The sequence below is a fragment of the Haemaphysalis longicornis genome, unplaced genomic scaffold (assembly GCF_048455015.1).
Source record: "Haemaphysalis longicornis isolate Haplotype H1 unplaced genomic scaffold, Haemaphysalis longicornis Haplotype H1 scaffold_1, whole genome shotgun sequence".
NCBI lineage: Eukaryota > Metazoa > Arthropoda > Arachnida > Ixodida > Ixodidae > Haemaphysalis > Haemaphysalis longicornis.
Window position 1 is genome coordinate 422,843,306 of NW_027526203.1, and position 27,963 is coordinate 422,871,268.

Consider the following 27,963-nt stretch of genomic DNA (forward strand, 5'->3'; position numbering starts at 1 on the left):
TTCAGTCCATCAAACAGCAAGTATACACATTCCATTAGCTAGAGTGGACGCAGCAGGGCTCTCCCCAAACTTGCCCAAAAGGCAGCGCTATGCAAATAGGTTGCCCAATTCACCAGGTCACACATCAGTACCCTAGACCCACACCTACAGCGTGCCCTTAAGTTTTTAATGACCCGACACAAACATTCTTTGTCATCTCTGGCTGGTGGCAACATTCATGAATGTTACTCTTACTTAATCAGAATGGCAGCAAATCAGGCGTGTAAAGTTTGGGGCATGCTGGAGATCATATGCCATGTGAGTACCCTAATTTTTTATCTGAAAAAAAGAATAAGTCAGCTCTGCATAACCTAGACTGTCAGCACCACCTCTCTGAGAAGAAAATCTTATGCAACTGGCCTGCTCCTTCATCAGCCCACAGTGTGACAAATGTGCTCATAATCCATCTGCGAACAACCGAATAGCACGAGTGACTACATATAGCACAAAAAACTCCCGTGGCACCCACTAAACTCAAACATCCAGTGCCCTAATGATGGGCACACCTCTGTACACTGTTCCTACCTTGTATACCTCCTTTTCTTCTTAGTTCCTTTTAATGTTTTTCCTTTCCCCGCGTGCAGGGCAGCAAACGAGGTAATGGGCTGGTTAACATTCCAGTTTTTATTTTACCTCCTTCAATGGCAGTTATGCATATGAAAGAACTTGCCGTACTCACACAGTCGCATCAAAACGTAACAAGCCAATAATTGCACAAGTGTGCTTGAGTCATGTAAGAACAAGAAGGAAAGGAAAAAAGTCAGGAGGACTTTCGTCATTTGGAAGAAGCGGGTGTAGCAGGTAAGAGGTGTTTGTGCTCTGGGACGTCTTGGGGGTCCCTTTGTCCTAGAAGTGATCCTGGTGGCCCCCTTGAGAAGGCAGGATAGATCATGTGAATTTGGGATAGAGTGAGGGGAGCAGACTCATGGCTCTATACTGCTTGGGCGAGACTGCTTTCAACGGAATAGCGTGCAGTGAGGGACATCGAAGAAGGGCCCAGTTTATAGGGGTTGAAGTATGAGGAGGGAGCATTGGGAGAATTTCGTACAGTGCCAGATTATGTGTTCAGAAAAAGCAGTAGGGACATCCAGATGGCAGGGATGGACTAACCTTTGCGGTAGATTCCCAAGTTTTGGCTAGCATTGGCAAAGTATTTGATGGCGAAATTTCTGCTTATCTTTGGACCGGGCACAGAGAGGGTGGAAAGGTGGTTCAAATGAGGGTCTTGAGAGTTTTTCTTTTCTTTTTTTGTACGGCAGGAGTTGTGTTGCTGGCAGGATTGAGGCAGAAGGTGGTGGAGTCAACTAGGGGAACAGCAGCATTTTAGAGTGTACACACTCCTGTGCATCAGCATGGGCTGCCTGGTTACCCAGTGACGAATCATGTTCAGGCAACCAGTTGATGTGAAGATCAATTCCATCAGATGGCAGGATGGATATCTGATAAAGGATTTTGTTGGTGAGTGGATTGGTTGATGTTGGGTTTTTGAGAATTTCTAGCTGCGTGAAGGAATCCGTCAATCAGTTTGAACAATTCAGCCTGTTTTGAAGTATTAGATGAATCAAATGCTAGTGCTTTGTAGTCATTGAAGAAGCCATGCAAGAAACAAAACAGGCATGCATGCAAAAAAATTTTTCACGCAACAGCACACCCTCAAAACATTACAACAGCTGAAAAAAACATTTTTGTGATTATCTCCAAGACATTTTTGAATATCCTGATGCCCTCGAATTTCTAAGTACAAATTTATGTCATGCATAAATGTGTACATAGTAAATTTGTAAGTAAAACTGCTAGAAACTATCATTCGTTGAAGGAGCAAAGCTGTACAAAAATCACGTTGTCATAAGGTTGTTTTCTCCACCAGCGACTGAAATGCCAATAGGGGCATTGACAGACGAATGGAACACAGACTAGTTGCACCCTAAAGTTAGACTGTGCCAACTTTTCTTTCTTGTGCTGCTCCCCAGTGCATAGCTTGCACATGACGTTATCACCACAGTTGCCTGGTGGATCCCTTCCAGCTTTCTCAGCAGTCCCCAAGATTATGATCAGCCTGCAGCCCTTCGCTGTGCTTGCAGCTCACAAACATGGCAGCTGAGCTCATGTCAGCGAAAGCTATCTATTCATTCTCTGCACATCTTCTACAGCAGCTCACCTAGAAAATCTTGTATTTGCCCCAACTACCATGCAATCCTACTGGTGCTAATGAATTCATTTGTTGACCAAACAGACCAGGTCGTTGAAACAGGATATTGTTGAGTTCAAGTGGTAAAATAGCAATACCTAGACTCCTATAATAAACGGCACAAGAGAATGAGCAAAAACTGTTAGTGGTGATGTTCTTGATTAATTTACGCTATGATCATTTCCTGCAGATGAAGTACCAGTACAGTCAAAAGCTTTATGACAGTAAACACGGGAGCGCATGCCGCACAGTACATGCAGAACGCTCTGATGAGGCTGGTGCGCTCTCACAATTTGTGCGGTTAGAAGACACACTCCCTGAAGGTGCTTTATCGCAGGGTTGCCTGCAGCAGTAGTTACGTCCCGGCATCTGAAGATATGATGACGTGACGATAAAGCACTTTTTATCACTTAATCGGGCAGCGAAAAATGGACGTTTCAATGTGTTCGCTGCATTTTGCCACTTGACAAAAATCCCGCCATCTGCACGTGTCTTCCCTGGAATCATAGCCACATATCTGACGCAGGCAACAGCACTGTCAACCGTTGTCAGTGAGTGGACCCGCCAAAAGTACAAACTATAAAAGTGCGCCAACCCATTGCTAGGTCGCTCTGCATGTACTGAACGGTGCTTGCCCCCGTGTTTACTGTCATAAAGCTTTTGACTGTGCATCTAATCTGGCGGCTTGTGCCTTAGCAGCCCACTGCCTTGAGAACTGCTCTGTGGAAAATCAAACAAAAAGGTTTTCTCTTTCATACACACCAAAACGCATAGCTCTTAACAGACGGCTTCACATTTTAATGCTTCCCTCTGCTCGAGATCAGAAAAAAAAAAAAAAGAACCCAAAGGGCGACATAGTGGTATAACGTGCTGAATCTGCCACTTTCGTGAATGTTCAGTCCACCACCACCACACAGTCATGCACAAGAGTTTTCCCGTTCGTGGTCAGCCGACCATTGTTCGCTTTCTTCCCCGTTGTTTGACTTCATCAAATTTCTTCATGACGTTTGCTGCCTTTGGGCCATAATTCCTGGAGTAGCTATCCAGAAGGCGCTGGAAGTAGCTCTCAATGCTCGGATGTGCGCTTAGGAACGCTCTTTCTAGGACATACAAGTCAACGCCTTTGTCTTCGAGTGTTTCGCTAATGAAACTCAAGCCGAAATCGATGACATAAATTAGCGGCGATCCTGCATCGCGGTTCTGAACAAGCAAGTTGGAGGTGGTGAGGTCGCCATGAACGATATTGTTCTTATGCAGGCGCGCCACAACCTCCCCGATCTTGTCCATTAGCAACTCCAAGCTCTTTGCACACGCATCCGGCTTCTCTCGTTGCAGAGAAACGATCTTGTCACGGACAGACTCGGCATTGTCAATATAAGCTGTCACGATGATTCGCGAGTTGAAGTCCAGGAAATACACTGCGGGCACCGGCACACCAGCAATCCTACTCTTTCGCAGAGCGCGGGCCTCAGCTCGCATTCGCTCAATGGAAAGCAGTTTGTCCAAATCAGGGTGCCGGTACTTTTTTTCAAATCTCTCCTTGAAAATTGCCGTCTTTCCAAAGTAAACGCCTTTGTACACTCTTGCTTCGGCACCTTGCTTGAACAGCACCGCGTCAAACGCATCCATGGTGCCGAATAATGACGAGGCACCACACGGCGTATGCAACCCACGACCAACGCAACCACGCCAACAAGCCAAGTGGCCAGTCCAGAATTTTTTTTCTCGATGCGTCCAAGTTCAGCCAGCTTGGCCGACCACGCCAACCACGCGGAGAAGCATTTGATCACTTGGCTACAGCACTGAACTGACTTGGCTGATAAACCGGTTTGGATTTCGAAACCATTGCGAAATCGCGAAACTCAGCGGGTGACGTAATTGACTATGTGTCAGTACATGTATTAATATTCATGTTCCGACTTAGCTTTTACATAATGTTTTAAATAAAACTGCGTTTTATTTTGAACTTGTAAACTGTATTCACACTCTAGAAAAGATATCTACATGACAACGTTAGAGCTACAATTAGCGTAACTTTCTTGATTATTGCTACATTCAACAGAAATTAACAAAAGAAGACCTATAACAAAAACTAAAATTTTCAAAGCACTTCTACGTTTACCAATTACGTTTATTTTCATCAAACACATGAGACAGCAACCAAGATGCGAGACTGCCCCTACCAAATACCGGCCGTCGTCATTAGGTGTAGCTCCCCGAAGGGATCGCTGGGCATTTGCTCGGGTGAAATTTGGACTAAACTCGCAGTTATATTTCTTTCCGACGTGTCATCACTAGTGTTCGTGAGAAGGTAACCTGTATTAACTCCACGATGAGTTTCTTCGCGAAAATGTTCGGTGGTGGCAAAGGTGGCGAAAAAGCACCTTCCCCAGGCGAGGCGATTCAAAGATTGCGCGAGATCGAAGAAATGTTGAATAAGAAGCAGGATTTTCTCGAGTCTAAGGTCAAAATGGAGCTGGAAACCGCCAAAAAGCACGGAACAAAGAACAAGAGGGGTAAGTATAGGGCGTCGTGGTTACAGGTTTCGTATTGTCATTAGAAGGGGCGACTGCTGCTGGCGGCTGTCGTCGAGACTTCACGCGCAGCTGCTGCCCGTAGTACTCCCACTAGAAGTGTCAGTCCACGATCTAGAGGTTCCTTGTTTCGTTGCGTGGGTAGAAAGGCGCAAATACTTGTGTAATTTGAGTGCGACAGAGCGTTTCATGGCTCGACGCTTCACTGCGTCCGATACTGGCGCAGCTGACTCACCACCCTTTGATACGGGAACTAGGGTTCCGAGTTTACAATGGACATCGCAATGTCGAGTTTAGTTTACTTTATACTAGCCTGTGGGATTGAAGCTTCGCCGGTGAATGACACTCGAATTTTCATTTGCGGCTTATGTTAAACAGCTGCTACGCCGTGGACAAAGCTATCGAAGGCGGAGCTCGTGGTCTGCGGGTTTAGGTTAGCTAGGATTAAGTCTCGAGGGCTTACCTTTGTGATTCAGGCGTTGTGTGTCATTGATTCTTTTGTCACTCACATAAGCGGGTGACTTTTAGCTACTTTTGTTTGAAGATTACGGTGTACGTATATTACTTGATGCTTTTAACAGAACTCGACTTTTGGTGCGACTGTTTTCGCTTGAGGTACTTTTCGGTAAAACTGTGGCGCAATCATCGCATATAGATAACAGGTCGGTACCGACCACTTAAACTATATGCGTTGATGCGTTTCGCATGAAGGGAAGATCTTGACACCTTATATTTTTACCAAACAGAAGTATACACTTGACACTTCTGGTGCAAACATTGCGTCTATTGGGAGTCTTTCTAAAAGTGTGTTTATCCCGGATAATAATAGCTTTCGTTTCATGAAACTGACGGCAATAAAAATTTGTCAAGTTCTTTAGGAGTGGTTGGATTAAGGGTGTGTTCATTTCTGGTATTAGGAATATTGTCTGTTCATTGACAATGATGCAATGTCTTCGGGCCCCCAACTGTTAAAGTCGAGACTGCATTCACTTGCCTGCCACTGGTTCCAAAATATTCGTATGTGCACTATTGTGGGTGACTTGACTTGTTACAAAAATTGTTGCATTATTGTAGGCTGGAGGTGTGATCTAAGTTGGTTAGTTCTAGAACTACAATTTTGACCTGATTGTCACATGAATTTGTGGGTTACAGGGCATGGCAGGCTTTTGCGAACTGACTCTTATTTTTTTCAGCTCATGGTAGCATTCAAGTTGTTGCTGCTATTCAGGCTGCTGTCGCTCCCATACTGCCAGATTACAATATAACTTTCAGTATTTTATTTGGCGAAACAGTTGGCTCGGGGGTGAAAAGCAGGGTTGCATCGCTATGTAAAATGCTTTGAGATTTTTGTTTTTGTGTTTGAACTTTAGAAAACATGCTGTTAACTGTAATTAAGGTGGAGCTTTTCTGGCCAAAATGGCCCTGAACAAGTGTTGTCAGACAACAGTTTTGTGCAGCTATGTGAAGCAGCATTGCCTGAAATCATAGCCATTGAAAGACGCCTCATCTTGCACTTTGATTCATCCACGCAAGAATGGGCTTGCATTTGGTGGCATTTTTAGCAACCACAAAATGTTACTTGACAAACAAAACTCTGGTCGAGGTTGTTATTGAGAAGCTGCTGAGGGGTGCACGACCACATCTTTTATGATCCTCTGATAAGATGCTGCGGGGTCGGGTGTTGGTAACCTTGGATTCTTGCTGTGAATGAACCCAGAAAATATTAAAGTGAGGCCTCAGGAAGTTTTGGTCCCCGAATGGGAGCGTTTATGGGCTGATTCACTCCAGAAACTATGTATGTATGTTATAATGTGAGCAATGACCTAAAACGGAACTTGGGGATATTTAAACAAGGCCGAAGTGCAAGAGACTGTTCTCTCCTCACTTGCACTGCTGCCTGTTTCAGCTGCCCTCGCTGCTCTGAAGCGCAAACGCCGCTACGAGAAGCAGCTTGCCCAGATCGATGGCACCCTGACCACCATCGAGTTTCAGCGAGAAGCGCTGGAAAATGCCAACACCAACACCGAGGTCCTCAAGATCATGTCGCTTGCGGCAAAGGCTCTCAAGAATGCCCACGAAAACATGTGAGTGGCCATAACTTTCTTCTCTTTCAGCATTGCTTGTTGTTTTCTTGAAGCACCCATTACAACTGCACAATGTTTTGTCAAATGGTACATCCACAATATGAGTTGGCCAACTACCTTTATGGCAAAACATTGTCTTCGTCACTGTCTTGCATATGAAAGAAGGGTTCAGTGGCAGTCCTAGAGGTGGGCATTTTAGTTGAGCATGTGCTACAACAGACTTTTGTTACATGCATTTTACATTAAATAATCAGTGGCACTTGGATAATATGCATGAACGACATGCTTTGCCTATGTGGCTATAACACACCGGTCATCACGTTGCTTGCTTGCGTATATTGTGGAAAATGGTACTGTTATCAGTTGCCATAAGGCTTCAAACTCGTGGGTTGGCAAAATTTTTTTGCTCACTCAAAATTGGCGTAAAAGTGCCACCTGTGTTTAAAATGGTGTTTTTAATCGCAGAATGTGTTGCGCCTAAACAGTCTGGGGGCTTTCTGTGCCAAAGCTACACCTGGGCGCGCCATAGTGGTGGGCTCCGGATTAGTTTTGGCTACCTGGGGATCTTTATTGTGCGCCAAAGTCTCAACACACGGGCATCTTTCCACCGTGGCCAAGATGTGTTCTGGTGCTCAGCAACGCACCTTGGCAACTGAGCCGCCACAGCCTAATGCCCGAAAACATTGCAGCCTGCTGAGGAGTTGTCTGCTGCACAAGTGTCTTATGAACATCTCTTATGACACTAATGTAATGATTTTATTTTGAACTATGATGCGTGCTTGTCTGCATGTAAAAAGTGTATCCATGCGAGCATGCACAAAAATTTCATCTGTTTCACGTGTATGTCACGGCACACACTCGTAGCCATCATCACAGCATCTAGGTTGGGGATGACCTACTCTCCACTAATATGAAGGTGCAGAATTATGAGTGAGGTTGAGGTCAGTTTTGCAAAAGCAGTTGCTCCTTCTCTTCAATGCAAGGTGTAAACGCAAACCTGCTTCTTGTGGGAGACAGTAGGGGAGGTAAAATCTCCCTTGAGCAGCGAAATTAGCTTTCTTCTCAGGAGGAAGGACGGGGTCGTGGCTCCTCACTGACATGGAGCGGTGTTTGTGTGTTGCGTGTTTGCGTATTTCTGATTCACCTCTCCTGTGTTCCTGCCAGTTCTCACAAATTCACCCAAAGTTTTTCTTCTATTTTGAAGCTGTTCTGGCCATAAGCTACTTTTGTGCCAAGATTCCCAGTGCACGGTCGGCACAATCTTTAAAAGAAGTTTTCGTTTCTGAAAAAAAAAAAAAGAAGAAGAAGAAGAAGAAAGAAGAAAGATTTTGTAGGCGGAAAGCAGTGCTTTTCATTGATTGAAGAGGTTTACCTTTTGTTTGGAGTGTCCCTGAAGTGTATTTTCTGCTCTCAGGGATGTGGACAAGGTGCACGACCTCATGGATGAAGTACAGGAGCAACAAGAGATTGCCAACGAGATCTCGGATGCCATCTCGAACCCCGTTGCACTTGGCACGGACTTTGATGAGGTGGGTGTTAATTAGAAATTTAATGATTGCACTGCTCGAAGGAAGGTGCTAGCGTAGCAGTAAGGTACTTACTATCACACAGAAATCAGATGTCAGTGTGTTCCTCTATGAAGCAAACTTTTTTTGATGAGTTAGGCTCAGTACATCAAGAGTGATCAGAAAACTAAAATCTCCTTGCGATAGGGGTCTAGGGCATAAAAGCAGCTTTAAGTTGCACTTTTTAACATCTGTACAGATACTAATTTCATTTTTTCATGTGTTTACAAAGGCCCTAGAAACGTATAATTTGGCTGTTCTCTCTTCAGTCAAATTTTCGATGCTAAAAATAGGCTGTCTCGCTTGGGGTTCTCCCACTAGCCCGTAGTGTCTGTAAGAAAGCAATGTGCATATATTTTGCCCGTTTATTGTGCAGCAAAATGAGATAGTTGTAGCTTTGTCTTGTAATTTGTGAGCTCTAATTTAGGCACGTGTTTGCACCGTGTGTGTCTGTCTTCACTTCATCTGTGTCTCGCCCTTTTTTTGTGCAATTAATTTTAGTAATGGAGTACCAACATGCCCAGGACGCTAGCCTTATTATAGGGGAAAGCTGGCCTATGGTATCCACAGGCTACACTCCTAGTCTGTTGTTGGGACTAGGGCTCTTGTTTTTCTAGACGGCGGTGCAAGGCTGAAGACTGGGAAGCTTCAAGGTGGAGGAAGAGAAAACTTTTGTGCACAGAATTTGCAGTTTGTACAGTTTCAGGAGGGCATTCGAGGGATTCGCAGCCATTCGACGAGGTGGAACTTGAGGTGGCAACGACAACGGCTGCACATTTTGTGGCAGCGGCTTTCTGTTGTTTTCGTGCCCATTCGTGCTTGTGTGCGTGTTGATGCTCCTTCAATTCCTGCTCTTCTTTCTCGAAGCGAGCGACGCGCGTCCATCCCGTAGCAATTCAAAAGTGCAACTGCTGATAACCATTGTGAGTTAGAAGTGCAACTACTGATAACAAGGTAAATCGTCGCCTCCAGAAGAAAAACCTAGGATCCTAGCTGTATACAGCTTTGGTGTAAAAAGTTTCCAGATAAGGCTGTAGAATCTTGCTTCCACTTTGCAGAGCTGCAAAAAAAAAAAAAAAGAAGATCTGTATGATGGAATGTGAAGCTTCCCACCTTTGTAACGTGGCTGAATGAAAGCAGCACTGGTGGTAAACCAGACACAAGCTGTCATTTTATGTGCAAAACCACAGCTTGTGAGGCTTCGGTGGCTCACTTCATACAGTGGGCAGCACATGTGCTAAGGAAACAAGTACTTGCACTTCTTTCAGCTCATACATACATAGGCACTTTTTGGGTCATATTCTGAAGTGTTCTAGGGATGGGCACAAAGCATAGTTAGAAAATGAGGTTCCCGGCTTTTACTCATTTCGGTTGTCCAACCCAGCAAGTAGTTATGTGTGTGCGCTTGCTACCAGTGCATGTGCATGCATTATTTGCTTGCCACCACAAAGTGACCCAGTGGACAGAAAATTGCATCGCTTTCCTTGATTTGCGCCATGTCAAAAACATATTTTTATGGTTACGTTACTGTAAAGTACGCTTTGTTTGTTGGTTGTCTTTTGCATTCCCCTCAATTACAGCAAGGCCATGTTCGAAGGAGATAATTAGTTGACTTGTTTCATTAGCTTTGTTAACATTCCCCTGGAAAAATTCCTTGAATGTGAAAAAAATTGATTCCATTTTTAAAAACAGTGAGGGCTAGCTACTGTGGAACAACAGTGGCATAAACCACAGTGGCTCTTGTGAAAATTAAATTGGATGCAAAGAACAAAAATTTATATTTGAAGTGTTCGCCTTACATCCCCACCCTTGCGGACTTTGCATCATTTCAGCATTTCAGGCAAGCACGGTTAAGAGTGCAAAAGGGAGGTTCAGGGTCATTCAGCTAAGTAATGTTACAAAGCCACGTGTTATCTGCATTGGCCATGCTTACCCTTGTGCATAGCCTTAAGTGGCTATCCCTTAAAACTATTTCTGTCAGCACATCGGGCAAGGAAGGGCATTCTTCATTTTGTTATATCAAAATGTGAATTGGACGTGTTTGGGAGGAAGAAATGACAATTAGCATGCTGCTGTATTTTTAAATGAGACATGGTGACACGAAGAAACTTAGGTGCCCCGTGGGCATGTCCTGTGCTCTTTGCCTTTTTATCTGTCTGTTCGAACAAGATAGAGGGCACAAATCTGTTGCATGTTCGAGGTGTTACTTCACAAGACCCAATGATGCAGAAGTGTTACATTAATAAATGTAAAGGGGAATGTGATGCGCAGTGCAATGCTTAGGAGTAGCACTGGCACTCTGCATGATACCACTGTCAATACATAATAAACCTTTGGTACAGTTTTAGCTTCAAGCTTCGTGGTGTTCCATACTCGAGTAGTAGTGTTAAGGAGCGAGATAAAACAAGTACTGTCAGGTACAGTGTTTATGCCATGGTCGTATAAAATGAAGACTGGTTATGTGACATCATTGGGGCTTTTTTTTTTTTGTCTCCCTGCAGGATGAGCTGCTTGAGGAGCTGGAGACCCTGGAGCAACAGGAGCTTGATGAGAAACTGATTGATGTGGCCGGGCCAGCTGCTGTAGAGCTTCCCGACGTGCCTAGTGGAGAACCTACCAAAGCTCGTGAGTGGCCCGCCCTGAGGCTGTTCTTTCGTTCTAGGTCGTGGGTTTGGGCCTTCAGCGCTTGGTATGAGGCTTGCAGTAACCACTTTCACAATTCAGCAGTCTATCTTTACAAGTCAAGCATATGGACCGTATTTGCAGCCATTAAATTTTGGGAATCCTTGGGGCCAAAGTTTTGGGCTTAAAGAAAAATTGACTTTTGATGCTTTGACCAATGGCATGCACGGGGCTTAGCTGCAAATTTGCTCCAAACAGGGCCCCTACAAGAGAACTTGGTTCCAGAGGTCTTTGTTGAGGGCATTTGTTTTAGGGCACCAAGCATTTTGTTCGCAGCTGACAGTGTGCTTATCACTCACCCAAGCAAAGGGTGTCCCCAAAAGGATGGTAGACATGCCTCTGCTCAGCTGGTTAGCACGCGTGCTGCATATGAAGCTCCCCCTTAGAGTGATGGGGAAGTTCTTAGAGAAGAAAAGTATTAAAAAAAACTGATATCTCGGAGAAAGCTGTGCTGCTGCCGTTTTTTTCACCGGGCTAAGTACTGCGATGCTTCTTTGCAAGACCTACGATGTGCATAGTTGCATACATCTTTCTTTTGTGGCACTGAGTGCATAGAAGTAATGCTGTCAGTGTCCTATTGCTTTATCAAGCCAAAAACAGGAGGAGGTCAGTGTTGCTGTTCCATATGCTGGCGTCGAATGTCCAGCTTTATTACGTTGTCATTGCTGAAGGAGTTTGGACTTCTTTCAAAGCAAAGAGCAGCCATATAACTTTATTAAAGTAAGAACAAAATGATGCCGACACTACACATTGGCCACACTGTAGTGGAGGGCTGGAGAATATCATCTTAAGTGCTAGAAAACGAGCCTAGGGCTTCGAGCTCAGTAGCCTTAGCCGCTATGCCACCGTGGTGGGTAGCTCTGAACGTCATCTGTGGATGCTTCCAAACTCTCACAACTTGAAACAAGTGGACACTAGCTCAAGCAGCCACCTTCCTTTTGTAGTGGCGGCATTGGGCATAGAGAGCAAGTACGTAGTCTGTAGGCCATCCCCAGAGAGGGCGTTGAACCGTACCATTGCCGTGCGTGGCTTCCTTTCGCAAAGCAGCTCTGTTTCTGTATATGTGCACATGTGTGCTGGAACGGACAGAAAGCAATTTCCTCGTTGGAAGTACGTGCTATGTGTTGGATTTTCTTCACACCCTATGAGAGCAGGCTCAATAGTGCAATGGCTGGCATTGAAGGAGTACTGAAATGAAATTTCTAAGCTGATATAACTATGTAAACAGCTTCCTTTGTATATGGAGATAACTCCCACAAAGTTTCAACCGTAACCGTTCAGCATAACATATTTTAAATGAATTTCAATCTTTGCACACCACATAAAGTTCAGACCAGATACCATTTTGACATTGGCATCAGCATGACACCATGTGCCGACGTCCTGGCTACCATGACGTAACCATAGCACTGGCTGCTGTTGGCACGCGCTGCTTCGCCTTGTGCATCACATCAGTTATAGGACTGACGTCATGCTGCCCGGGCGCATGCGACCATGACCATCTGGACGTGGTGCTATGGGAACAGGAATGTCAAGTGAGCCTTCCTGTCATGGTGGCCGCCTTCATCAAAACTGAAGCGAATAAACAAGGCTGTAAGCAATTGCTTATGCTGGGATCGACCATTTAATGTGTAGGGATGGCCGAATATTTGGTATTGCCAAATATTCGACCGAATTGCTTTCTATTCATTATTTGCTTCGATCAGGGTGAAGGTATTTGATTTTTTCAAAGTATTCGGCGCTCCCAAATAGGCAGCCAGAAGCCAAGGTTTTCATTCAAGCGTTCCTCGATGTCATCCTAGCTTGCCACAAGACCCTGCCAACGCAGACATTTCTATCATCAGTGCCAAGTTTTTGCCTTGCCTAGAGGTTCGACGAGCTCTCAGCCGCCATCACACTTTCCGTTCAAAAACAGCTCTGAAACGGCACCGCTGCCGACATAGCGGCACCAAGCCGGTGCACTTGTACTGCCGATTCGACACGGCATTCACGGAACACTGTTCAAAATGGTGGCCTGTAACTTGTGCTTTGGTTGGCTACGGCAGCAGATACTAGTGGCTATAAAACTTTTTTTTAGCGGAGCTTTGAAGTGGCGGGTATGCAAGGATGGAGAGGCTGGTCAAATTCCGTGCCCCAATGTCACCCGAACTTTGCAAGTCTGATCTAGACAACTTGAGTGCAAAAGAGCGGAAAATAATGGCTGCAGCTGTGAAAGCATTGTAGCTCCTGGACCAAGCAACGACTGAGCTGTGTGCAGACTGCTACCTAATACTTTCTCAAGTATTACCTCTCGTCGATTGCACAGAAGGGGTTCCGCAGCGTCGTTTTCAACGAGCCTTCTGCGCAGCCTGGCAACGCAAAGGCCATGCTAGTTGATCCTCGATAAAAAGATGTTTGTTGCATTGGAAGAGAGTAGAAATAAGTGGGCAAAAGCCGCACTTGCAGCTGCAGCAGGTTAGCTGGTACCAGCCCCAGAAGATTGCGCCCACATGTCTGCTTGCCCAGACGTGGCAAAGCCTCAGGCTGACACTGTGTGGGGCGTTTTTTCTTTCCAAATTTCTGACATAGGGCAGCAATGTGCACACGGCAGTGGTCTTCGACAAGTGACATACTACTTGGGCGTGTGCCCCTGTGCTCCCATGGTCTCACAACCCTCTGGAGTGGTGGAGAAACCATGGCAGTCGGGTTTATCCAGCGCTGGCCAAGGTGGCACGAAAGTACCTTTCAATTCCTGCCACGCAGGCGAGGAGTGAAAGGTTGTTTTCAACAGCAGGAAATATTGTACAAAGCCTGCAGGAGCTGCTTCTCCCGGAGCATGTGGAGCAACTAGTGTTTCTTCACGAAAACTTGCGATACAGTAAAAAAAGTTGTGCATCTGATTTCGGAAGAAGTACTCAACTGGTAATAGTTTCACAAAATGCTGTGCCTACGTGAGTTCTAATTCTTAATCAGGTCATGCTTTGCTCTTTTTTTTCTTTGTTATTTGTGATGTGCACTATTTGAACTATTCGATTTGAAATTATTCAACCAAATCACTATTCGCTTCGAATACGCTTGGAACCTCAAATTCACTATTAGCCCGTCCCTACTAATGTGCCATTCTACGATTAGTCAGCTGGTAAGCACCCATAGCAGCGAAATAAACCTAACATGTAAATTTTGTGTCAGTACTCCTTTAATGCTGCTCACAGGTGACCAGAACATCTGCTGTTTTCAGGCAGAACACTAAACGGGACAGTGAGAATAACCTTTTTATAATTGAATACTAAGATGAAAACAGGGTGAAGATGCGACAAATAATTGTAATGAAGGAATTTAATTTCTTATGTGTTTGTTGTAAACGGGCTATATGTTACATCTGGTGGCTGGACCAGTAATACTTGTTTCACTTAAAAACCAAAGAGGACAAATTTTTGTTCAGTCAGTTTTTGGTTTCTGTGTTTTGTCTTGCGAAATGTTTATTAACAAAGTGTAGTGCAGTGTTTTAGCAGAAGCCTAGTGGACGAGTTTTTAGGAGGAACCCCCTCAAGGTGGCATGTCTTTTTTTTTTTTTTTTCGCTGTTTAGCTCTTCTTTGTAACATACAGCCGCATTTCAGGTGGATGTCAAATTTTCCCTATGCAAAAAACCTGTAATATTGGTTTATGTGACATCATTGAGTTTAGACTATGGTATGACAAAGCCACAATGATCCTACAGCACCATGCATTAGACTGATATGCAGCTTTATATACAGTGGTACATGCTCCTAAAAATGCTCTTTCATTTTGCTATTGGTGTGCATGTACACTTGCCGCACAGTGAAATCATTTACATGAATAAGCCAAAGTTAAAATTGACGGTCTTTGTTGCTTTTTTTTGGCTTCATTGTCATATCGCAATGTCCCAATGCATGATTAGTTTTGCTCGCCCAAGTTCAGTTGCAGTGTGTCTTGTGCACCACATTTTCCAAATGTATCAGGCCATGCTAGCTGATTGGTCTTGCTTCTTAGATAAGACATGCAAAAACAAACTATTTCTTCCACATACACAAATGCGCTCTAGGCTGATGTATGCACAGATGTATCCTCACATCAAATGGAGGCAGTGCTAAAGGAATGCACTATTCTTGGTGCTGAAGTAGGGCTTCGTGGCACTTGCCCTACCACAAAAATAAGTTGAAGGTTCAGTGAGTGAGCTTGCGAGCTCACTGTAAAGTTCAAAAGCCCAATTCTGATGGCCCTGTTTGTGTGACTGGTAAATGGCCATTCTGTGGGACTTGGTTTTGTGGTGTTTTGCTCTTGTCTCTACCAAGCTGTGCACGTTTTTAGTGAATTGCCAACAATTTTTGGGGCATTCCATGAGGTCTGAAGCCTTTATTGATGGTATTTTCTTATTTGGCCTGAAGTCTTTATTGATGGTCGCTCTATTTAAATGTGAGTCATTCCATTTATACATGTGCACTGAGTGTTGGTCTTCTCTTTACAGCCGCAGCCCCTGCCAAGGCTGCCAAGGCCCATGAAGATGATCCAGAGATGATGGAACTTGCTAAGTGGGCTTCTTGAACCAACTGCTTTGCTTGCCACACCGCCTGTGTCCAAATGCCTGCAGGCAGCACTTTCAGTGAGTGAATGGTGCATTTTTCTATTTCTTTTTTGAGACCTGTACTAAATCTGTCTCAAAAGTTTAATGGCTTTGCAGGTTTTCTTTCGTAACAAAAGCTGCTGTAGAGCTGAAGGTGTTTCTGTTGGTCAAGGGAACATTTTCATGTAAAGCACGAACAAACAGGCTGTGTACTAACAGCTGGAGCATGTAAAGAAAACAGTTTGTGTACTGTCTAGCATAGAATTTTACTGACTTGGCTGGTTAGGAAGCCTTAAGCCCAACTTGGGCTTCTTTACCAGCATTTCACTTCAAATGCGCAGATGTATTTTGCTTCAATCGGGCACAGGTTACCTTTGTGCAAATTGCTTTGGCCAAAGTCTCCCATTCAAAACTAAATTCATTTGTAACTATGGACATGAAACCATTTATTTCCAATTGGAATTATGCATTCATTAAGTAAATGTTTCAATTCAATCTTTCAATTTCAAGTTTTGAGAAGTATGAAGCATTGGCTGTTAGGGAGCTTGTCTGCTAGTCTCCTCAACACTGCAGAGTTGAGGAGTTTAAAAACTTGGCATGCAGATGTTCACTGCATTTTGCGCCCCACTGGATTTACCTGCAATTTTTTTTTCCCTAGTCCTCCAGCTTCGTAAGCATACACTGCCTGTTTTTCATGGGCGGATCTTTCCCCCCTTTCCATTTTGCCCCCTACGTACTTCTGCCATGCCAATGCTACACCCGTGTACTTGGGCTTGAGGGCGTCATCATGTTTAAGATTGTTTTAAAATTTTCGTCATTTTTTTTTATGCAGAAGTTATAACCATTACAAAAACCAGAACTCCGTAGTCGGGGGCTACTACTTGATAATGGGATGAGAACGCTGATACACATCGTTCAGAGTATACAATGAATAATTAATTGCACTACGATGTGTTTTACATGCCAGAAAAAGAAAAATTCCGAAAGTGGAAGCCCAATATTGTCGTTTGGGCGAATTGGTACATACTTGTAAGGATCTAAGACCACTGCACAAAGACAAGAGAACGAAACAAAGAAAGGCGTACATGCTGCACAGTGACTTTCCACAGCAACACTTTTAAATCATTGAAAAAAAAAATTCCCCCGCATTTCCCCGAGGGGGATAATGTGAAAGTGCGAATGCACGGTTGTCGGCCCGCTTGCGGCGCTTGCGCTCGGCCCCCGCAGCCCACCGCCTCGCCGCCTTCTCTTCCATCTCTTCCATCGGGTTTGTAGTATCACGTGTACACCACGCAGTTAACAAGCTGCTATAACGCCGCTGAGTCGCCAACGCACGCCGCTGACGACGTAGTTTGAATGCGTTAAAGATATAAGGCGCGTCACTAACACTGATGTCAGCGTCGTGTCCGTGGCTTGGTCGGTAGAGCGTCGCGCTGCGGCCGCAAAGTCCTCGGATCGAAACCTGGCGCCGGATGCTGTTTCTTTTTTAAATATAGAGGAGCACTGCGGACGCCGACGCCGCCGACGCCGCCGACGCCGCCGACGCCGCCGCCGGCGGTGGATGGTGTGGGGTCGCTTATAAAGTGCATTCGCACTTAAAAAAAAATCTCAAGTATCTCAAGAAAATCTCAAGGCAGGCAAACCACCGTGATTCACAGTAATTGCAATAAATTTATTTCCTGTATTATAATGTGCAGCACAGGGTGGAAATAGAATATGGAAAGTAAGAGCTCAAAAACAACAGTGAAAACTTCTTTACATGCCATCCTGGGCACAAGGCAGGGCAAATTTGCCAGCAGGTAATTAAGCCATGGCTTCTGAATTGCTGATCAGGCAAAATAAAGAATTAACTTCAGCAAGTGTTGTACACGATGGATCCAGGAGGCTCACAAAAGTGCATATTTTATTTGATCGCTGCTCTACCAGCTTGATTTTATCCCTTCACTTGCTGGGCATGTTGCTATCTTTGTCACACGCTATTGCTTATTTTTTTTACTGATATTGCTTCGGTGAGGCGGCATCGAAGAAAAAAGTGAATAACTTCAGCTGATGAGCAACCGACAGCAGCTGAAACTGTTCCAATATTGAGCAAAACCGGTCCAACAATACCCATGTCTACACGAGCACAAACAAATGTGCTGTTAATATTGTAACGAGCTTTTTGACAATGTAAAGCACGGTCGTCAGCATTGTTTATCTGGCGGTCTTGTCAGCACCCGCAGTTGCAGCTTTGACAGGCTGGGAAGCCACTCCGGCTTGTCGCACTGCAGTGACGCCGCATCGAATTCGACAGTGAAATAATTGGCATGGGTGATGTCAGTGGCGTCAAAATGCTTCTTGGACACACGCGTATACTTTGAGATGAAGCTGAAATTGCACATTTCTTAATGCTGGATGGCCGGCTAACACTTCTCATGCTTCTCTCTGTCACTGGGTAAACTCGACAGGGGAATTCTTTCCATTGTACCCTTGTACCAGAACAGCAGCTTGGGACACAACATGTGTTTGACATCGTTCTTTACACTCGCTAATTAGGTTACATAATAATAAACAGCGTGAGACGCTCGCTCCACATCCTTTTCGCACCAAACCCTTCCAACTGACCGTGTCCCCGCCGCTCTGGCGAGAGCTGCGTTGCCCGAGGAGTGCCCTGAAACGGGTGCTGGTGCCAACGCGCAAAGCCAAAGGCAGCATGTGAAGCATGCCCATAGAGTTATGGAGCAGTTTCATGACCAGTAAAGCATTTAAGGACTCTGGTGACGGTAAGTGGTGACACCACTCACCTAGCCAAAAGACACCCCAAGCATCATACTAAAACCGTGCCCTACTTGGATAGAAAGTTTTTAGGTGAAAGGCAAAAACTTTAAAACGGTTGCATTGAGAGCCTTGTTCAAGCTCATGTCAATGGGCTACCTGTCCGTCTACCAGACAGGGAGCTCGGGGAATCTTGCAGAGAATCAGGGTAACCTCAGTTGGCTGAATACTTACCCTGTTCTGCACTATGCTGGGTGGTAAAATTCAATGTTTCTTATTTCAAAATTTCTGGAAAGCATGATCAGTCAGCCTTATGAAGCCAAGAAACTAAAAACGAGAAAAGTTCTTGTCAAAGTTACTAACCAGCAACAAGCCATGCATCTCCTCATCCAAAACTGCATGGTCAGTCTCGATGCCAGGGTCATGTCCCACCACAGCCTGAACAGCTTCCATGATGTAATTTTCGACATTGATCTCCTGAACAAAATGGAAGTCAGTGTTTTGGAAGGCTTGAGGGATCACGGTGTGGCAGCAGTGAGGCAAGTTGCAATGTGTAGAGACGGCAAAGAAACACCTACTTAAAGGGACACTGAAGTTATTTGTAAACATTGCGGGATTAAGCGCAAATTGTAGTTCGGAGTCCATAGGCCATGTTTCGACCACTCTGAGCGCGTTTACGCGAATTTATTTAGTAGAAAAAGCAATTCGAAAATGCTGTCCTCCTCTCTGCACCCTCGCCCATTTTTTTGTGGCGTTTTTGTGTGACGTCACGAGGAGACAAGCTGGCAATTGGCTGCGCTACTGCACGGTTCGCCGACCTTCCGATCGAGTCGGTCGGCCCAGCGTTTAGACCGCCGGCCGCCGACGGGTAGTCGCAATTGGCTCGCTCAATTGAACCTAAGCCACAACACGTTTGTGAATGGAAGAATGTGCCTTTCTTTACTTTGTTAGTTTGTACACTGTATCTAGCTCCAAGTCGAGTCAAGGTCGCCTCACACAAGCGCTGCACAAGGGCACATGCGACGCTTCGCTGACTTTACGCTAGTAGGAAAATCTAAGGCCACTTGAAGGCGGGAGAAGAGTCAACGAAGTCAATATTGGTACTAAGGAAATAAAATCAACTGAAACTTTTACCGTACAGCGCAAAACTAGGGAGCAGAAAGCACTTTTTTGCGCTGGGTGAACAAGCACAGCGGTCAGCAGCACGACCGCACATCTGCGAACGCTTTTCCGTCAAAGAAATGCAATTGCTTGACGTGAGATATTGTGAAAGTTTGGGTGACGCTTACTGCACGGGCGCTATACAACAAATAGTCACCTAAATTACTTCAAATGATAAGACTAAATAAAAGTGTAAACTGGTTATACATTGTATACCTTATAAATCCAACCTCGGCAGAGCTGGCCTGTGGCCGAGTGGTCTGAGGCGCTAGGTTATCGTTTTGCAAAAGTTGCAAGTTCGAATCCCCGAGGGTACATCGTATTTTTTTTGCCATTTGATTTTTTCGTTTTCAGTTGATGTTTTCTAAACTGAGTTCGCCATTTTTGGGCCGTAACGTTCACTGCTCCACGAGCGAGTTCGCAGAACGCGCGCAGACTGCCACTGACGCGCTAGCGAGTTCTCGTTAGCGTGCTGTTGCCACAAGCACCGACTGCTTGCGGGCAGTGGGCACAGGCCTGAATCAGCACACCCTTGGCCTGGTGCGAACACGCTTTTTACGATACAGGCATGAGTGAGGCAAGCTCCGAATATGCGGGAAAAGCGCATGGCATTTGAGCGTCAGCGGTGACGTGGAGGGCGTTCATCCACTGCGTAGGCCTCGGCTAGTGATTTCTACTATTCCAAGCCGTCCTGGGAGGCTTATCTCAGGCATTTTACAGCCGACAATATGGCAGAAGGGCGGTACGGTGATTACTGAGATATCGAGAATGCCCATCCAACGATGCCGTCGGATGTCAAGCATGTTGTTTTACAGAACCGAAACCGAAACTTGTTTGAATGCTAACCTCGGACATCGTCCAATCACTGTGCCATCTCCTCGCGACGTCACAGCTCTAGTTGGTGCGGCCACCACAGACCACGCATGGTAGTTTTTCTTCTTTCCCGCTTTATAAAATAATTAACGACTTATCAACCGGATAAACGATGAAAAGTGTGGTAATTTGAGCCAGTCTACGCAGTGCAAGCAAAACCGGGTGCTTGACAAATTCACTTCAGTGTCCCTTTAACCCCTCATCCTAACTTTTGAGTGCTGCTCACCTGAATCCTCTCTGAATCCACTAACGCTGGCATCATCTGTTGTGCCGGCCAAGCCTACATCACCAAGCAATACCGCTGTTTTAAGTTCCAGCGGTTGGGGCATGACATGAACTCCTGGCTTGCAGGCTAACCTGCACAAAGTGCTGAGAGGATGATCGCCACACCCGACGTATTCCTACACACGTGAAACGTTCCACCTTCAAAAGATAATCAAGATCACAGAGAACATCTCCTCTCTCTCGAGCTCGGAAGAGGCTTGCCCTTGCCCCCAGGGGAGGTACACTACTAGTGCAGCTCATCGGGGGTCGTAGCATGGGGCCAGGAGCACGATTGGTCAGTCAAGTCATTATGAGATGCACATTGCACAATTTCTACCCGCACCACAGCGCAAGAACAGCATCTGCCCCACTCTCTGGAGCATCCAAAAATACTCCTGCCTTCCAAAAGACACCACATATGCACACACATTTCAGTTTCTTCTAATAACCAATAAATAATGGAAAAAGAGCAGTAACTCAATGGAGCTGTAGGACCTTATTAAAAATTAAGATGATGTGTATAACATGCTGCGTTCCAATCAACCAATTGTCATGTGTCTTCAGGATACACATCTGAATGGCAAAGCTCAATAGGTGCATTTTAATTAAAAGGGTCAGAGATAGTTGCAGTTCTGGTGATGTAGCTATAATTGGCCAAAAAACGCTAGTATGTTACACCATCTAATTACGGACCGTCCGTGAAGCTGTTGCATTGCGTGAAATAATTTTCTATAGGGTAACAACAATGTGCTTCATTTACGTTCCACCAGTTATCGCCCATGGAGCTCGGATGTTGAGGCTCATCAGATCAGCTACCTCATCCACTCATGCTAGTATTTGGTCTCAATGCATATAGTGTACTCAGGGGGTGGTCTTCCTGCGTGGATGCCCGGGGTCACTTCATAGCAAAGCTTTTAACATCATTAGGAGCGTGCCTCTGCAACAAAAAACATCCTAGCACACGGCGCTTGCTCACATCTCCACATAGTCATTGACGCTGCAGTTCTCTTTTCATTTGTAGAATGGGATGTGGGTATGGTAGCAACCTGTACGGCAGCGACCTGTACGGTAGCGACCTGTACGGTAGCAACCTGTGCGGTAGCGAATGGGATGTGGGTACAGTAGTGACCTATACAGTAGCGACCATTTCTTAATCACTCTAAGCTTTGTAGGTAGAGGTCCTGGCAGTTCTGTTTCCCACAAAGTGAATTATAAAGCTTTCACAGGAATGTCTAAACTTCACTAGACGTTCATAAAAGGCCTGCTCATTGGTGAGGTGAATAACTCACCACCTCACATCCTGGACAGCTCTGAGAAGTCCACCCCGCAGGCTTTTAGGGTCAGATGCATCACAAGGAGGACCTGGTGCATAGGGACTCTGGGCAAGTGCAAAAGGCCCAGAAGAAGGCCTGGGGTATCTTCTGTCGATACCCTGTGTCAGATGATGGAATATTTTTCAAACCAGGTGAAGGCCCTCCAGAAGCACATTTACCGTGAGGAAAAGAGAGATAGCTGGCTTGGTTTTTAATATCTATAAATCTATTTAATATCTATAAAAATAATATCTATAAATAATCTACGGTCAGAAGATTCAAACATGGGTGCACACAAGGCACGGGTGCGAGTATAAGCAGAAAATGGACAGGTAGCTTGCATGTCAATAGCAGGATGGGGGAACACTTGAAGACCATGCTGATACACTTGCACAACACTTCAAAGGCGTGTTCAATTCTTCACACTACAACTACAGAAACACTTTCATGCCTCAGAAGATATCTTCTGGAAAGAAATCTACGCAATAACAAGCAAACACCTCTTAAAACTCTGTTCTAACTTCATGACCCAATGGCTGCGCTTAGCAAACGTAAGCCTTCAGCTCCAGGTGCAGACCACGTAACATGCACAATGATGCAACACTTGCATGCAGATCTCCTTGAAACACTCCTTAACTCTTTCGTGACTGCGGAAAAATGGCTGATTTTGAGTGCTTCCAGAAAGTGTTTTTTTTTTTTTCTCTTGAGCTACAGGACACATTTAGCATTGCAATGCATGAAATTGTAGCTTATAGGTTTCTCTTTCAAACACATAACAGCAGTTTTGGGAAAAGTGTAATTATTGACAGTTTATTGGTGAGCAAAACAAAAAAAATGCTCAAAAAAGTATACACAAAAAGGCGATTTTACTACGCTGTACACCAAGTTCCTGATTTTTGCAGGCCCACCACCTAACAGCCCTGACGGCTGGGCCACTCCGCGAAGCCACTTGCGAGTCAGTTGGCCTCTGTAAAATGTGCATCCAAGCATGCTTGTTCGCACCAAATCCTTATCACGGCAGTGGTAAAAAACAAAAACAAGAAAAAAAATTAAGCGCTCTTGAGAAGCAGCGCGCGTTGCTCCGCTGCACTAATTTTACACGAGCGCCAGGCCATCTTGAAGGTGATAACGCGATATGGTGGGGTGCATTTGGCAAACTATTCCCACCGCACATTGTACAGACCCTACACGTGAAAGTAATCCCGCAGTTGTCAGAGATTAGGTATGTTTTGTTTATAAATACAGCGTGAAGTCAAAAACAAACCTTCCCTGGCAGCACCTGTCGAAGTCTGAGGTTGTTGCATGTGAGAGTCTTCATCAGAACTAAAATCTGAAGAATCCACGTCGTTGCTGAAAAAGATCAACAGCAACAGTGGCCGAAGTCCCTGAAATCGCTGTCCTCCTTTGCAGAGCGTGCAGTGAAACAGGATGCCACTGTCGCCCAACTCGCTGCTATCTTGGGTTAAAATTTCACTCTTGATGCCGTCTACCCACACAAAATGTAAACAAACAACAGCGAAACTGAAAAAGGGGGTTTCCAGTGAACACGCCAGATGGCATTAGTTGATTGATTATGAAGTTTAACGTGCCAACGCAACGCAGGCGATGAGTCATGCCGTAGTGGAGAGCTCGGGATAAATTTGGACCGCCTGGGGATCTTTAATGTGCGCCGAAATCTCGTACACACAGGCGTTTTTGCTTTTCGCCTCCATTAGAAAAGCGGCCGCCGCAGCCAGGAATCGAACCCGCATCCTTGGGCTCAGCTGCCCAACGCCTTCGCCACTGAGCCACCGCGGCGGGTCAGATGGCATTAGTTGTCCGAATAGCGATGTTTTTACCTTTTGCGGGAGGTTTGAAGAGCATCATGCACCCGTGAACGATGACCTATGGCTTGTTCACAAAAGAGTTACCGTATTTACCCGATTCTAACGCGCCCCCGATTCTAACGCGCACCCGATTTTCCTGGCAAAAAAAACTGAAAAAACTTGCCCCTCCGATTGTAACGCGCACGGGACTTTGTGACCCAGACAAACGAATGCGAGAGAAATGGGCCATTTCCCGAAGTAATCTCACTCATCTCACTCCTCGTCGCTCTCCGCTGACCACAACATCTAGGCCTCGGTGCCTTCAAGCGCGTTCGTGATGCCACACTTCTGAACGAACGTTCAACCATGGTCTATGGGATCGTGGCCCACGCCTCGCATGCCCATCGCGAGAGCTTCTCCAGAGGTCACGCTTCAACCGACCGCATGTTTCGAACGCGTGGGAGCCGCTGCTGCCATTGCTGTTATCAAGTGCGCAAGTGAAACGATTTGACGATTTGTGTGAACTCCGATAGAAAAGCCTAGGCGCCTAGGCTTGCTGCGTTCGAAAAATCGTTGCTAAAAGCTTTGGCGCCATCTTGAGATGGCGATGGCGATGGCTGGGACGAAATTTCCGCTGTTTCGGCAGTTTCGGTTTCGTATCCGATTCTAACGCGCATGCGATTTTTCGGCCTATTTTTTTTTATAAAAAGTGCGCGTTAGAATCGGGTAAATACGGTAAGCTTGCAGAGTGCTTTTCCAGGTATTGGAGAAAAGCTACAGTGGTGTTCTTTCTGAAGCAGGGGAAGGAGGGGTGTGTCCCACAAGTTATTGTCCCATTGCACTAGTAAGCTGCATGTGCAAGCTTCTTGAAAGGATGGTAAATCAGAGGCTCTTATAGATTTTAGTATACAGCAGTCGAGTTCTCGAGATCTGCAAGGCAGGCTTCCGGGCCGGACGATCCTCTAATGCTCAACTTGTGGCCTTGGAATCCTGCATGAAAGATGCTTTCATTTATAAGCAGCATTGTAAAGGGCTTATGACCCTGCTGTGCACTATTGGATCCTCAGTGGCTTAAAACCGTTTCGTTTAGTGAGAAACACGTTATTGAAGCTCAGAAGCCACCAACCAGTCGAAAAGAACATTCTGTGTAAAAGAAAATAGCGTGAAATCCTGCGCGCGCCACTGGTTGGAAGACATTTAGCAGGGGGTGTGTTCTGCGAGAGTTGACTTTTGGGGAAAATATGTGTATGGGTAGGCAACAGCCTTGGGTGAAATTTCTTGCACCTAAAGACATGCTGGATGTCAGCGATATGATCCCTTTTTTACAGCACACTGCTCTAAGTGCTATAAAAGTAGCTCTCTTCTTTTTTTCTTTTTTTGTTTTGGTTTTGCTTGTGGTTGAGCATTTTCTTTTTCTTTTTTACTGTCAACTTGCCTCTTGTTTGTCACGCTCAACATTAGGAATATTGCAAGTAGCACCTTTAGTTCTTGGTGAAGGGGCATGTCCTGAAGCTAATATAGCACAGAGTAAAGCTGAAAATCCGTCTGGGAACATAAGAAGCTCGCATAATCCTGTGTGGTTGTGAAAAGCTCACTTGCTGGTAATGAGTTTTGTGCTCTTTTTCATATAAAGTGTACTTTGTTCCACAGCATCCTGTGTCGCACATGCAGTTTCAGTCAAGGTCGTTCTATCGAACACAGTCTCTCAATAAGTTGTGATTTGCATCCTTGAAAGGTGCCAGTGCTGAAAATCAAGACGTATTGCTTACTGCAAGGAATAATCAAACTGCTTGCAGGTTACTCTGAAGAAGCTTAATTTTGGGCCAGTAACGTCATGCGCAATTGGGACCTGCTATGCTAGTGAGAAATTGCACTCGAATACTTGCCACTGTGTTTGCCCACTTGTTGTAATGGTGAATGGCCAAAACGCCAATTGCCCATAACTTGTGGCAGGGTTGAAACTTGCCAGTGGTGTCCTTTTGTGGCTATGCACGCTTTGTTCAATTGTCCTTTCTTACACCTGACCTCACAGAGAGCAGCAGGAGTCAGCCTTATCACATATTGCATGGAAAAACTGAAATATTTAGTAAGGCTGAGTGGTTTTGACAATTCACACTGTGACCTCTGTCTAAAATGTTAGTAGTCTGTTCTGCTTGCTGTGTTGCATAACACTTGTCTCTCTCTTTTTTTTTTTTTTTTCAGGAGTAATAATCCTTGACCCTGGCAACTGCCAATGGAATGGTTCAGTCACCTTTGTTGGTTAGCTGCAAGAGAAGTTGAGCCAGTGGAAAAAGCTTATCTGCATGATGATATCCAGACACAAGCTGATTGCAATCTAAAGATGCTGCCTCGCTGTATTTTCACAAAAATAGGACTTTGCTGCATGGTAGGGGTGTTTTTCTTAGTTTCAAATCTGTGTACATACAATTTTCCGTTAATAAAATGCGGTGCACGCCGTGTTTCCTGCTTGAGCAAAACTGTGGGGCTTGTTTGTGCATGTGGGATTTTTCTCCTGGTGTATTATATTATATTGTGAGCTCTAATATGCAAGTTCGCACCTGCCACCACTAAAGCAGGCATTCTCAACATACTTTTTACCACTAAAGCAGGCATTCTCAACATACTTTTTCACCAGAAAATGGTGTAACCTGCTTCATTGCTGTTTAGTAATAGCAACAGAAGCTGTGCTAGGTCACTGTGATGTAATTTTAGATATTGCTTTGAATGATAACTTTCTTGTTATTTTTGACATTCTCATTTGAAATTTTTGCGCTGACTTGTGTGTGCTAATGTTTCATTACTTCAATTATTATAGGGTGTGTTCAGGTAGTTTTATAAAGGTCAGGTGTCGTGCGGCTTTTTTTCTGATTTTTTTTTTTATTATTGCATTGTTACATATGGGCAAACGCATCTGCAGTAGTTCAGCCTTGGTTGTGCGACGTACTCTGTAAATTTCACGGGAAAATAAACGTGTATTTGAGAGAAGGTAGAAACGACAACCTTCTCAATTGCCTTTAGCGTCAAAACTGAGTGGTTTTCAAAGTAAGCCAGTGCTGACAATCCTGACAGTCCTGACAATCAGATTTTTTGTTCTTAATGTGCATAAGGTTTTTGCAGAAGTAAACATTTCTTTTCTTACATACACCTAAATTAAAGTAAAATGACCAACTTGACGTCTTCAGCAGCTTGCCAACAATTAGCCATTTCTCACTGCATTTTTAAGGCACTTTGGAGCTCAAAAAAGTTCTTGTGGGTGGTAATGTGCTTTGCTCATTAAATTAAGGTTTTCTGTCTCGATAAAGATTTTGAAGTCGGAAAAAAAAATCAGAATTTTGTGTATTTTGAGTCTCAAATGCCCTTTCCCTGAAAGACACTTGATATTAGTAGTAGTCAGGAATCTGAAGTGCAGTCGAGACTGCCCATGAAACTTCTACTGTTTTTTATCAACATCCGTATGTGCATTGGGCTGTTTCTTTTGGCGTGGTGCCGTAATGTATGTACATAGTAGGCTGGAAAATGCTTAATTTCATTAGTGTTGGCACTGCTACAAACTGCCTGCTTCAACGAATGATGGGCGTGGCACGAACAGGCTGTATCTGCGATGACAACATGGGAGTCCAGGCTGCCTTATTAGACTAGCGTGCGCCTTCCTTTGTGCATTTTTGAAGTGCAATTCATAAATTTCTTATGCATTCGTGTCTTTCAAACTAAAGTGTTGGCGGCCTTGGAAACAGGTATTGCCAGGACAGACATCCCCAGTGTATTAGCGAGGTGAACCTGGAAGGAACGAGGGTACGCCTTATTTGTGCATGCCTGGGGGCTGGGCAGTCATTGAGAGCGCAGAAACAAAGGGCAAAGTGGAACGCAGATGGCAGTTATTTGGCAAACAGCTCTCCAGTGACACGGTAGTCTTCTGCCAATAGTGTATGTTTGCCTCCATAATGGGCCCATGCAGGGAACTGTGTGTACTTGAATAAAAATAACCCGCCGCGGTGGCTCAGTGGCTAAGGCGTTGTGCTGCTGAGCACGAGGACACGGGTTCGATTCCCGGCCGTGGCGGTCGGCTCTCTGACGGCGCGCCTCATCACCTGCATTGCCTTGGCGCGTTAAACCCTACGATCACGTCAATAAAAATAGTT

At 45.0% G+C, this 27,963-nt stretch overlaps 2 protein-coding genes across 2 annotated transcripts; one reads left to right on the forward strand and one right to left on the reverse strand.

The window, feature by feature from the left end:
• Positions 1–662: 662 nt before the first annotated feature.
• Positions 663–4,038, reverse strand: Tcs5 (TP53 regulating kinase). Its single transcript, XM_077687252.1, has one exon. The coding sequence runs from the start codon at positions 3,854–3,856 to the stop codon at positions 3,173–3,175; it is 684 nt and encodes a 227-aa protein (XP_077543378.1). The 5' UTR covers positions 3,857–4,038; the 3' UTR covers positions 663–3,172.
• A 365-nt stretch (positions 4,039–4,403) lies between these two features.
• On the forward strand, positions 4,404–26,301 carry Shrb (charged multivesicular body protein shrub). Its single transcript, XM_077687253.1, has 6 exons — positions 4,404–4,743; positions 6,668–6,845; positions 8,260–8,374; positions 10,912–11,035; positions 15,559–15,693; positions 26,027–26,301. Exons 1-5 carry the CDS (start codon positions 4,560–4,562, stop codon positions 15,633–15,635), a joined length of 678 nt encoding a protein of 225 aa, XP_077543379.1. The 5' UTR covers positions 4,404–4,559; the 3' UTR covers positions 15,636–15,693; positions 26,027–26,301.
• Positions 26,302–27,963: the final 1,662 nt, after the last annotated feature.

Excerpts from the sequence above, each read along its gene's own strand:
- Tcs5 (XM_077687252.1), bottom strand. The coding sequence starts at position 3,856 with ATGGATGCGTTTGACGCGGTGCTGTTCAAGCAAGGTGCCGAAGCAAGA.
- Shrb (XM_077687253.1), top strand. The coding sequence starts at position 4,560 with ATGAGTTTCTTCGCGAAAATGTTCGGTGGTGGCAAAGGTGGCGAAAAA. Across the intron at positions 4,744-6,667 it reads CGGAACAAAGAACAAGAGGG|CTGCCCTCGCTGCTCTGAAG; the intron begins GTAAGTATAGGG and ends TGCCTGTTTCAG. Across the intron at positions 6,846-8,259 it reads AAGAATGCCCACGAAAACAT|GGATGTGGACAAGGTGCACG; the intron begins GTGAGTGGCCAT and ends TTCTGCTCTCAG.